This window comes from Leucopleurus acutus (assembly GCF_964270905.1).
Source record: "Leucopleurus acutus genome assembly, chromosome: 11".
Lineage (NCBI taxonomy): Eukaryota > Metazoa > Chordata > Mammalia > Artiodactyla > Delphinidae > Leucopleurus > Leucopleurus acutus.
The window spans coordinates 103,754,040-103,766,532 of NC_139152.1; the positions used below are offsets into that span (position 1 = coordinate 103,754,040).

Below are 12,493 nucleotides of genomic sequence, written 5' to 3' on the forward strand. Positions count from 1 at the left end.
TGGGCAGCTGCCTCTGCCCAGCACTGATCAGCACCCGTCGGGGAAACAGCTCCTCCAGTCCCAGTCAGCACGTTTTAGGGAGAAATCTCCGTGGGCCCAATCAGCACCCTTTGTGGGACAGCTCCGACCAGCCCTGGTCAGCACCCAGACGTGGACAGCTCCTCCAGCTGCCCAGTCTCAGTCTGACTCACTCAGAGCCAGGCTTGGGACCCCAGCTCTTCTGATTCCTTGGGACGCCAGCACAGCTCCTGGGGCTGCACCCACCACTCCACCAGGCCCCGTCCCATCCACCCCACACCCCAAAGTCAGTTAACCAGAGGTGTGCGGACCGACTTCCCCACAGCAAGTTCCTCATTTAAACTCACCGTACGAACTGATCCCCCATCCCCACTAATCCGCTTCTCACCTGCCCCCACCCCGAAAAAACCAAACCGCAACCCGATTCTCCCCCAACTCGAGCCTCTTAGTCAAACCATCTTGTCTCCTCCAACCAGCTTCCCCGCAGTCCCCTTCGCCCTCCTCTCGGGTCCGCCCTCCTCCCCTCCCCCCCGGATCCTCCCTCCTCCCAGGTCCTCCCCTCCCCCCGGCTCGCGCTGCCGCGGTGTCCTGGCGTCGAGGTGTGCTGGCGGCGGGGTGTCGCAGGGCGTGTCACGAGGTGACTTGGGGCGGGCTGAGGGCGGGCGGGAGGGAGCGACGAAGGGCGTGCGGGGCTGTCGCTCCGGGCACCCCTCCCCCGCCGCAGTCGGCGGACCTTTCCCCGGAGAAGATGGCGGATCGGGCGGAGATGTTTTCTCTTTCCACCTTTCACTCGCTGTCGCCGCCAGGCTGCAGGTACGCACTTGGGCGCCCCGGGCCTCGGCAGGCCCTTCCCTTCGTACAGCACCCCCTCTGACCCAGTCCCCAGACTTCTCCGACCCGACCCTGCCAACCCCCCCTCGTCGCTTTTGGGAGCCCAAGCCCCAGACCCCCCCTCTGGTCCTGAGGCCCGTGGTTCCGGCTCTTCGCCCCCCGCCCCTCGGTTCCGGGTCTCTCCATTTTTGTCCTCCCCTGATGCCCGTCCTCCAGCCCCAGTGACCGCCCCCAACCCCAAAGTCCTGCTGGGATCCAGGGCTGCACCCAGCCTGAACAGCCGCCCCCCTCTAAGGTGGAGGTCCTCCAAGGTGGAGGTCCTCAGGGGTCGTGGGCGGAGCCTCTGAGGGGTGGGCTGCCTGCGCAGGATGCTGAGTACACACTCTGGGCTTGGCAGTGTCCTTTTGGCCTTGTTGGGCCTCTGGTGGAAGCCCGGCCTGGTCTGTAGGGCTCTGGGAGGGAGAGCTGAAATCAAGCCTGGGGCCTGGGGGAAGGGACTAGGGAGGGGAGAGGGCTGGACCTCTGGGTGTAGGCCTGCCTTCCGCAGGAGTGGGGGACAAACTGGCCAGATTCTGCTCCCGGAACAGCCTTCACCCCTCCCCCTCCTCCTGCTGCTGCAGCTTCAGCTCCCCCTCCCCCTTCTCCGCTCAGCCTGACTCCCCTGAGGCTGAGCCTGTGACCCAGAGGGGCCTGGAGCTGAGGGTAGAGGGGGGAGAGGCTGCTGGCTCTTTGCGGAAGGAGGGCCGGGAGGAGGGTTTGGGGGACAGGTGCCTCTTCTGAGCTGGTCGTGGCTCAAATTGAGGGGGAAATCCGCTGGAGAGCAGAGTTTGAGATCCAAGATAATGGCAGGATGCAGGTCTGGGAGTTGGGGGCTCTGGAGATCGCGGGGCCTAGAAGCTGGGGGGGGGTCTCCCTTGGCCCCTCCTTAGGACCAGTTCCTGGCCAGGGAGTCCAGTGTTGGTGGCTCTCTCAGGAGCCCTGTCCTTGCTCTCCTCTCCAGGCCTCCACAGGACATAAGTCTGGAAGAATTTGATGATGAAGATCTGTCTGAGATCACCGATGACTGTGGTCTGGGCCTCAGCTACGACTCGGACCACTGCGAGAAGGTGGGGAAGGGGCTGGGGGCAGAGAACTCTCTCAAGGGAGAGTCTCGCTTAGGTTATGCTTAGCAGTCTCGTGGGGTTTTAGGGTGGGTCTAAGCTCAGCCTTGAAATAAGAAATCCTCTGATTGCCCCTTCTCCCTTGGCCTCTCGACCCGGGGTCTTCCTCCATATATCAGACCTCTCTTTTTCTGACAGAGGTCCACTGAGGACCTTCCCCATCAGTCCTCGCTTGACCCCCACCAGCGGGCTAGCTTGGGGGAGGGGAGATGTGTCTATGCTTTGGTGCCTCTGTGCTCAGCTCACTTCCCAGAAAGATCTAACCCCTTCCAGCTGCCATCTCACCTCATCTCCTCCTTTGCCCTTTCCCCGCTTCTCAGGCCTCCATCTGTCTGCCTCATGTCTCCAGCCCTGAAGTCTCCCCTGCCCATCTGCTCCTCCCCATTTCTTTACGTTTTTGTTTTCATTCAAGAACATTTCTGAGCAACTCCCATGTGGCAAGTGCTGGGGGCTTCCAGGTGCCTGGGAAGAGAGCAGGACAGGTGTGGCTCTTGCCCTCAGGAGCTTATAACCTAGTAGGGGAGAAAGACATGAGAGAGGCAGTGGCTGCCTGAGTGTCAACGGCTGGATTCCAGTGAGGGGACAGAAGGTGCAACGATGGGAACCCACCCAAGACTGAGGCCATCAGGGAGATTTTCCAGTGGAAGTGGCACACAACCGTGCCCTTAGGGAGGACTAGAAGGAACTGGCAGATGAGGGGGGTTGGAGGGAATGGAGGAGAGGCATTGCTGGTAAGGGATTGGTGGGTCAGAGGCCCTGAGGTTGGTGAAGCCTGGTGCTGGCTGTCTTTGCTTCATGCATTCATTTGCCATTTACTGCACTCTTACTGCGGGCCCGGTCCTGTTCTCAGTGGGGGGTGGGCTGCACCAGTGTCCAGTACGGACATGGTCCTGTTCTCGGTTGGGGGTGGGCTGCACCAGTGTCCAGTATGGACACGGTCCTGTCCTGGTAGGGCTTGCAGCTTGGTGGGGGAGACAGACCCAAAACTCTACAGTAACTATGTGTTGTGTTAAAATGCTATGAAGGAAAAGTGCTGGTGTCAAATGTGACGGGGTTTGAGGCTGAGATGAGGCTGGCAGGTGGGTTGGGGCCACTTTGAGTATCTCTGTCACCCAGACTTAGGAGTTTGGGCTCTTACTTACCAAGAACTGTAGCGATCCTTATGTATCTTAAGCAGATTTTTTAAAAAGCTGCTCTGTTGGTGGAGAGCAGAGAGCAGAGAGAACTGGAGGGAGGCGTCTGTCCCTTGACTTATAGCTTCCTGCTTTCCCCTTTCCTGGCGCCTGGGACCCAAGTCACCATCCCACACTGGCCCAGCTCTGCCCTGGCCTTCTTCCCTGCAGGACAGCCTTTCCCTGGGGCGTTCGGAGCAGCCGCACCCCATCTGCTCCTTCCAGGATGACTTCCAGGAGTTTGAGATGATCGATGACAATGAAGAGGAGGAGGATGACGAGGAGGAAGAGGAAGAGGAAGAGGAGGAAGCAGAGGGGGAGGTTGAGGGGGGAGGCCCTGGCTCAGCAGCCCGCGCCCGGCAGCCCCTGATCCTCTCCCCCTCCCTGGAGGAGCCCCACAAGCACCGGCCCACCACGCTCCACCTGACGACGCTGGGAGCCCAGGTGAGCCGGCACCCAGACCCGCAGCTATCCGTGGTTCCCAGCATCTGGGACTGGTCCCCGCGGCAGCCTGTCCCCCCACTTACCCCTGAGAGCTGGGGCCCCTCCTCAGCGCTGCTCTCCTCCCCCCACCCCTCCCCTCCTCCCCAGGACTCCCTGAACAACAATGGAGGGTTTGCTCCAGGGCCTCCAGCCTCCAGGCAGGAAACAGTGCTGTGCCCACCCGCCCAGGAGCCCCTCAGAGGTGAGCTGGGCGGTGGTGGGCGGGGTTACGCCGGAGGCGAGGGAGGGAGGGGTGGGGGAGGTGGGCTGGCTGACCCAACCCCGTGCTCCGCAGAGCCGCCCGCCCCCCTCCCGCCCACGGACAGAAGCCCCTGCGGGGCGCAGTCACCTGTGCATCCGGGTTGCGACTCCGAAGGCAACCAGCCCGCAAGGCCCCTGGCGCCAGGTGGGGCCTCGCCCTCCTCGGATCCAGGCATCGAGGCCGACCTGGGGAGCGGCTCCAGCGGAGGCCGCGGGGGTCGGCGCAGCAGCCAGGAGCTGTCGTCGCCGGGCTCCGACTCTGAGGACGCGGGCGGCGCGCGCCTGGGGCGCATGATTTCCTCCATCTCAGAGACAGAGCTGGAGCGGAGCAGCGACGACGGCGGCAGCAGCAGCGGCCGCTCCTCGCACCTCACCAACTCCATCGAAGAGGCCTCGTCGCCGGCCTCGGAGCCCGAGCCCGAGCCGCCGTGCGAGCCCCCGCGCCGCCCCGCCTTCCTGCCCGTGGGCCCCGACGACACCAACAGCGAGTACGAGTCAGGGTCCGAGTCTGAGCCGGACCTCAGCGAGGACGCCGACTCGCCCTGGCTGCTCAGCAACCTCGTGAGCCGCATGATCTCCGAGGGCTCCTCACCCATCCGCTGCCCTGGCCAGTGCCTGTCTCCTGCGCCGCGTCCTGCCGGGGAGTGTGCGTCGCCCGCCGGCGAGGCCCCCGAGGCGGCGGCGGGGCCGGGCGTGGAGCTGGTGGACATGGAGACGCTGTGTGGGCCGCCGACCCCCGAGCCCTCCGCCCCTCGGCCCGGCCCCGCGCAGCCCGGGCCCTGCCTCTTCCTCAGCAACCCCACGCGCGACACCATCACGCCCCTGTGGGCCGCTCCGGGTCGCCCTGCCCGCCCGGGCCGCGCCTGCTCTGCCGCCTGCTCGGAGGAGGACGACGAGGATGAAGAGGAGGAGGACGAAGCCGAGCCCGAGGCAGCGCCCCTCGGGGGCCGGGGCACGGGCGCCGCGCCGGACGCCTCGCTGGTGTACGATGCGGTCAAGTACACGCTGGTGGTGGACGAGCACACGCAGCTGGAGCTGGTGAGCCTGCGGCGCTGCGCGCGCCTGGGCGAGGACAGCGGGGACAGCGGTGGCGAGGCCAGCGAGGAAGAGGCGGGAGCCGCACCGCTGGGCCTTGATCGGGGCCCCGGGGCTGCCTCCCCGGACAGCCCTGACCTCACCTTCTCTAAGAAGTTCCTCAATGTCTTTGTCAACAGCACCTCCCGATCTTCCAGTGAGTGGGAGGTGGGAAAGGGGGCGGTCCCGGGGGAGCAGGCTGGCTCCTGGGCCCAGGGCTTCCCCCAGGCCCCCGTAGGGTAGGGTGGGGAGTTGCCTGGGGAAGGCTGCTCTGTCTCCAGCCCCCGGTGAGCTACTTCTCCCTCCCTCGGTGACAGAGGACAACCCACACCAGACTGTTGAGGGGAGGGGAGCTCGGCTTCCTGCCCCTCCCTGAGCCTTTGTCTCTTTTGTTTCTGTCTCTCAGGCACCGAGTCTTTCGGCCTTTTTTCCTGCCTGGTCAATGGCGAGGAGAGAGAGCAAACCCATCGGGCTGTCTTCAGGTACAGCTTCTCCCCCTCGCTGCTAGCGACGCTCCACCTGAGCCTACAGACACTATGGGACACTGGTGGACACAACCCGACCGTTCCTGCCCCTGCCCCAGTGACCTCCCACCTCTGACCTGACCTCAGGTTCATTCCCCGCCATCCCGACGAGCTTGAGCTGGATGTGGACGACCCGGTCCTGGTGGAGGCCGAGGAGGACGACTTCTGGTTCCGTGGCTTCAACATGCGCACGGGGGAGCGTGGCGTCTTCCCCGCCTTCTATGCCCACGCGGTGCCCGGCCCGGCCAAGGACCTGCTGGGTGAGGCCCCTTCCCCAAGGGGCGTCTTGTCATCCCAGGCCCTCTCTTGCTCACCTGACCTAGGCCCCTGTGATCTCCCAGGGAGCACGCGGGGTCCCTGCTGGGTGGAGCGCTTTGACGTGCAGTTCCTGGGCTCCGTGGAGGTGCCCTGTCACCAGGGCAATGGCATCCTGTGTGCAGCCATGCAGAAGGTCAGTCTGGAGGTGGGGGCCCCTGAGCCCTGCAGGCTGGCACAGCCCTTGGAGGCCCCAGGCCTCCGCCCTCTTCCACGGAGGGTTCCAGGATGCTTGGGGGCCTCGGGGCCCGGGCCCCCCCAGCCCCGATTCAGAGGCCTGGCAGACAGGCCTCGGGCAGCGCTCAGCAGCTGTTCCCCGTCACCTTCCCGCCGGCCCCTCCCCCTCCTTCAGCCCATCCTATTCGTGTCTGAAAAGCAAGACCAGCTCTCACAGACCCTTCCCTGGAAGTTATTTGCACACTCGTTATTCACTCAGTGGACACTCGGTGAGGGCCGGCCCGTCTGCTGGGTCTGCGGGCGAGCGGGGGGGCAGCAGGGCAGCAGCACGGCTCTGCGCCTGAGAGCCCGCGTCCAGCGCACGAGACGGGCAGTGAGCAGGCCGGGGTTGCTGGGGCCGCAGTCCTGGGGAGAGGCGGAAGGCAGACGAGGCAGGCCGTCCTGAGGCTGAGGAGAGGCCAAGGCCACGCTCACATCTTCCCGAATCGCTGCCAGCAGTCTTCAAACCTAATCGACAGCGTCCCGCCAGGAGGGAGAGATACCCTCGTAGGCCCTGGAGACCCTTTTCTCCCCTCACTTCTTCTGCAGATCGCCACTGCCCGGAAACTGACCGTCCACCTGCGTCCTCCTGCCTCCTGTGACCTTGAGATTTCTCTTCGGGGGGTCAAGCTGAGTCTAAGTGGAGGACCTGAGGTGGGGTGTGGGGGCCTGAGGCACAGGGGACGGTGGGAGGGGTGAGGCGCGTCCAGCAGGGGTGGCCGGGGTGGCCCTGGGCTGCTCTGTCTAGCGTGGCCTCTCCTGCCACCTCTGCTCTAGTTCCAGCACTGCAGCCATTTCTTCCAGATGAAGAACATCTCGTTCTGCGGCTGCCACCCCCGCAACAGCTGGTACGAGACTCCCCCATCCCCTGGTCCCCTCAAACCCTGAGGGCTGCGCATTCACCATCCCACCCTCTCACCCGCACCCACTTGGCTCCAGGAGTTGAGTCCCCACGTGGCGCCCACTCTGTTCTGGGCCCAGGGTACCTGGATCAGACAGGCTCCCATCTGGTCTGGGTGGGGAGACAGACACACAGACAAGCGAGTGCTCGAAGCACTCGTGGGACTCTGGTGGACGTGTGCATGGGGCTGCAGTGAGCAGACCTGCAGGGAGGCGGGTGAATTCTCCTGGGACTTAGCGGGGCGGCTGAAGACCACTCTACGAACCTTGAAAGGCAAGTGGGTGACAGGGTGGATCTTGTTGGCAGGGAGCCAGCTGAGCCAGGGCTGTGGGCAAGGGGGCACTAGGGGCTCTTTGGGGGCAGCTGGGTAAGGCTGGAGGGACACTAAGAGCACCTGTGTCCTTTTGACTATGCCAAGGAGCTTATACTTAATCCCATTGGCGATGGGGTCGTGGGGTGACACAGTCAGGTTGACAGGCTGCTGTGCAGGGTGGAAGGACCCAAGTGCTGCTGGCAGGAGACCAGGTGGCTGCCGAGGTTATCCAGGTGCTGTGACCTAGTGGCATTTAGGAGGTGGGCAGGCAGGACCTGAGTTGATTGGATGTAGAGGCTGGCCTGGAGAGAGAATCAAGGGTGACCTGGGTGTTGAGCAGTTAGTGACCCACGCGCCAGGAGAAGAGGCCTGGAGTGAGTGGGCCTCATGGGCTGGCGATGCAGGGTTCAATCCAGAGGCAGTGAGGGTGAAGCGGCCGTTGCTACGTGGTCTGGAGTGTGGAAGGGAGACCTGGGGGGAGGTACGTTCGGAGCCGGTAGGTAACTTCGGCCGTGGGGCAGACAGGATAGCCAGGCAGAGAGAGAAGAGACGGGAGTGAAAGGGAAGTGTAACCAGCGGATGGAGGGCTACAGCCTTCCTGCCCAGCCGGCCTCCTGCGCACAGGATGCCAGTGCCCTAGATGAAGCGACAGGAGGAGCTAACCTGCGACGCAGACAGGGCCAAGCAGAGGCTCCGAAGGGCCCAGTGGTATTTGAGGAAGCAGGTCCTCAGGGGAGGCAGGATGTGGGGAGGACACACTGCTGCTGGGGCTGAGGCTGTGACAGATACTGAGGCCGGCATGTGTGTCTCCTGGACACTTGTGGTAAGAGTGAGGGGCGCTCTGTCTGCTGGCTGGGCGATGGTGTCCACCCTCAGCCGGGTCAGAGCCCAGTTTGGTTTCTCCCTTGAGAGGGAGGTGGTTTGATGGGATCACAGTTTAGATGCTGCTCTGAGGGGTGGAGGGCCAGGGCTCAGAACAGGCGGCGGGGCAGACCTGGCACCATGAGGACCAGTGTGCACGGTGGCCCACAGGGACACTGGGCTGAGGGTGGCACACCCGAGAGAGGAAGGACAGCAGAGGGAAACTGGGTGCCACAGGCTCAGGCGTCCAGGCCAGACGCTGACCCAGATGCAGTTCCATGGCCAGGAGGAGACCAAGGCGGTTCTGTCCTGGCCCAGACCTTCCTGGTACATGTTACTGCAGAACTCAGCCCAGTCCGCACAGTGAGGGGCCACAAGGAGCCAATGTCAGGCATCTCGCTGTGAAGCGGGCTGGATTAGGCACGTGCTGGGCACACTGTGTCCGGATAAGGTGGGAGCACGTGGCGTGTGAGATCACAGGTGGCTGAGAGCACCCCCAGGGCGCCACAGACCGGCTGCGTTTCCGACGCCCTCATCTAGAGGCCCAGCGCGCAGGGCCGTTGTGAGGTTTATGGGAGCTAATGACATAAAGAGCTTTGCTGAGGATGGTGCCTGGCACTCCCCGTGAATGGGATCATCTGAGTGTGGCATTCAAGACAAGGCTGTGACGTGTTCGTGGCCAACGTGAGCACGTTGTCCCAGCGATGATGCTGCCGTGTGGATTCCCATCTGGTGGAACCGCAAAACCCTAATCCCACCTGACGTGGGCTGCGTTAGCCACAGTCGGGGGGGTGGGTCTCAGCCCTCCTGCTGCAGGATTCTGGCAGTGCCTCCCTTTGGACAACAATTTTTATTAATGTCTTGATGAGAAGAAGGGCAGATTCAGGAAAGGCATACGTGGAACAGAGCTGGGGCGACAGAGCCAGGGTACAAGCTTCTTCAGAAAGACTGTTTCACATGTCAGGGCCCATGCCAAGCCCCACATCAGAGCCTGGAAAACAGCTGTGGGTTTGCAGGACCAGAGGTGGGACTGGGCAGACTCAGGGTGTCAGGTGACATGACAAGGAAGAGTCAGCTGAGATGTGGTGCCCAGAAGACGGGGAGGCCTTGCTCTGTGGTCCAGGGGCAGGCTTTGGGTGGGGTGGGGGGGCGCACAGAGGCAGCTGGCACTGTCTTGGGAGAAGGAAGATGCAGTGGGACACCCTTGTGGACAGATGAGCATAGATCGCTAACTCCTCACAGATGCCCAGCGCTGTGTTTGACGAGGACCCAGAAAGGGGCCTCGAATCTTGAAATCGTGTGACCCGCACATTCCCCAGCCCCACACGCCCTCCCTGAGCCCTCTGTCCCTGGCTCTTCTCCCCGATCCCTGGGGGCTGAGGGGTGGACCTGGGGACGTCCCGTGTGCTCACCGCCGCTCTCCCCACAGCTATTTTGGCTTCATCACCAAACACCCGCTGCTGAGCCGTTTTGCCTGCCACGTTTTCGTCTCCCAGGAGTCGATGAGGCCCGTGGCCCAGAGTGTGGGGTGAGTGAGTCCAGAGGGTGGGTTGCAGGATTAGGGCTGGGCCAGCGTGGAGTGACGGCTGGGACTGCAGTGGGGATGCAGAACCGGTGCAGCGGTTCCCCGGGGCGGGTGGGGTGGGGTGGGGGTGAGCAGGCTGGGAGGAGGGATGGAGATGAAGTTTGGGGAGACAGGGGAGGGGAAGGGAGGGAAGGCCAGATGACAGTGGTGGTGGTGGAGGGTTGGGAAGGTGGTGGGCAGAACGCTTGGGGCAGGAGCGTGGAAGGGAGTCCTGGGCGCGGGAACGGCACGGGCACACTGACCACGGGGCTGGGGGTGGGAAGGCAGCATTGAGGTTAGACCGTAAGGAAAAGGGGCCGGGCCAGGAGGACTGAGGGACGAAGCTGGGCGGGGAGGGGGTGGGGGGGCATGGGCAGGCCCAGGTGGGCGGGCCTGGGGAGCCTGGGGCTGAGGCCGCTCTCTCCCCCAGCCGCGCCTTCCTGGAGTACTACCAGCGGCACCTGGAGTACGCCTGCCCCACAGAGGACATCTACCTGGAGTAGCCACCCGCTGCTCTCCCGCTCCGGGAGCGCCTGGGGCTGGGGGCATTTCATGCGGCCACCTCGGCTTTGGCAAGGACTGGACTGGGGGCACATGGGACCTGGCATCTGGCGAGTCTCCGGGCTGTGCTGGGAACTCTCCTCCTTGCTCCCCAGGGGCTGCTGAAGCGTGGAGCCTGCACCTTCGCTACCCCTGATCTTTTCTCTCTGTGTTGCCCTGGTCTGCCCTTGGCCTCCCTCTTCTCTCCTCCTGTCTGTCTCTGCTCCTCTGTGCCTGCAAACTCTTGCCCTCTGCTCTTTACTTTGGGGTCAGAATTGGGAGGGGCGTGTGGAGGGAGCTCCCAGGTGATCCCCTCTTGCTTTTCCCGTGTGATTTATAAAGGAATTTTAATTTTTATAGTGAATATCAAGGGGTCATATCCCATCCTCACCATAGGGACAAAGAGAGGGACCCCCCCCCATAGTGCCCCACGAGGAGCTCAGGGGTAAGCAGGGAGGGGTTCCCCAGTAGGGCCCTGCGGGAGACTAGGAGTCGTGGTCACCCCAAGCCCCAGACGCTGCTAGGAGGAGGGTGCCCCGGCCCAGGCCCGGGCCACACCAGCATCTGCTATGCCGCTGCAAACACTCCCCGCAGTCCAGCACCTCAATAAACTCTCTGCTTGGTGTGACCTTGGCTATTTCTGGGGGGGGGGCGCAGATAAGGGGCCAGGGGCCCAGGCACTGTCCATGGCAGTGGGGACCAAGACCCCAGGGTGATGGAATCAGGAGACCCCTTCACTGCTCTCTGAAATCACGCTGGTGTCCCTGTGCGGTGCGCGGCGGGTGCTCTCCAAATACACTTGCTTGGCCAGCGAGGAAGCTGAGGCCAGAGAGAAAGGTCACGCAGCGTGTGTCCTTTCCACCTGCACTGGAGTGCCAGGCTGGGAAGTGTGTGCGTGCTTATGAGTGTGCCTGCACGCTTGTGAGTGTGTATGTGAGACAGAGAGCAGGCGTCAGTCTGCTTAGATCTTAAGATTAGTGTTTTAAAAATTCTCCACAGAAAGCCAGAAGAAAAGAGGTGACTGTCACATGCCCTAGGTGATTACAGATGATACCTCCTGGAGAAAGGGCTTCCCCGGCCCCCTGGCCCCAGTGAGCCCCAGCTCTCAAGTGCTGAGGTCAGCATGGTGGTCAGTGCCTTTCTGAGGGTGGGCCTGCCCCCCGCCCTAACCCCCCAAGCCCAGGATGCCAGCAGCTCCAGGAAGACAACAGGTGAAGGTTAAGAAATGAGAGTGAGAAAGGCCAGTGTAGACAAATTCACTGCATGAAGGTTGAAAACCACTGTCTATAGAAATCACACACCTCTACTCAAATTAATTTAAGGGCAACCGGCAAACAGAGAACATAGTCACGGGTTAGGAATCAGTAAATGGCCACGCTTCAGCATTTGGGTAGCCCCGGCGCAGGCCAGGGTCCCCGACCCTGCAAGAAGACCGACCCAGCAGAACATCTACGAGAAAACTTTCCTGCTGATTACAATTGAATGAGGCAGGCAGAGAACCCCTGGACGCGCACCTCTGCCCCTCAACCTGGGGGCGTGATTCTCAGGTCCCTGTGGCTGCACCCCGCCCGCCCGCTGTTCCCTTCACTCTCTGTCAGGTGGAAATTCGACCCCCCATCTCAGGGGAGGCTCCATTTGCCCGGCGCCCACTCCGCCCCTGTTGGGCTCAGTCCCTCCCTCCAACTCATCTCCTCATCTCTGTATCCATACCTTTCCCTTCCTGCGGTGGCCCTTTGGGACAGCAGCCGGACACGCTTGGGCATCCTTCACCTGGAACAGCTTCCTGTCAGTAGGGACCTTCCCACACCTGTCCACCTTCCTTCCGCCTCTGGTCTCCTTTCCTGCACCGGCCCGGGCACCTTCCTTCACCTCCCCAGCTGTTCTTTCTCGGGCTGGCTCATGGTCTGCTCCGGCTCAGCTGCGCTCCAGGCCCCGCCCTGGCTCTGTCCTGGGTCCGCTCACTGGCCTCCTCTCCCCCGCGGCGGCCTCGGTGCCTTCCCTGTGCTGAGGGCCCCAGAGTCCTGCCCCCGGCAGACCGTGTGCTTTAGCTCTGTGCTGTGCCTTACCTCACCAACCCCAGCGCCCTCCAGGAGCGCTGCTTCTGCCAGTCACTGGCCAGGCGCCTGGTGGAGTTCGGTAAACGTGGGACCCTAACCAGGGCCCTGAGGTGCAGAGACACAGAACTCCTGGTGGGAGCCACGGACACTTGGAAGTGACGTGAGCCTCTTCCCCATGTGCCCCATTCTATATTCTGTGCTTT

At 62.9% G+C, this 12,493-nt stretch overlaps 1 protein-coding gene across 1 annotated transcript; it reads left to right on the plus strand.

The window, feature by feature from the left end:
* Positions 1-766: 766 nt before the first annotated feature.
* On the plus strand, positions 767-10,481 carry MAPK8IP2 (mitogen-activated protein kinase 8 interacting protein 2; the record flags this gene model as incomplete). Its single annotated transcript, XM_082849831.1, has 12 exons — positions 767-831; positions 1,850-1,955; positions 3,353-3,625; positions 3,773-3,866; positions 3,960-5,156; positions 5,406-5,481; positions 5,611-5,783; positions 5,865-5,974; positions 6,604-6,708; positions 6,832-6,902; positions 9,559-9,657; positions 10,124-10,481. The coding sequence occupies 12 exons, from the start codon at positions 767-769 to the stop codon at positions 10,194-10,196; spliced, it is 2,442 nt and encodes an 813-aa protein (XP_082705957.1). The 3' UTR covers positions 10,197-10,481.
* Positions 10,482-12,493: the final 2,012 nt, after the last annotated feature.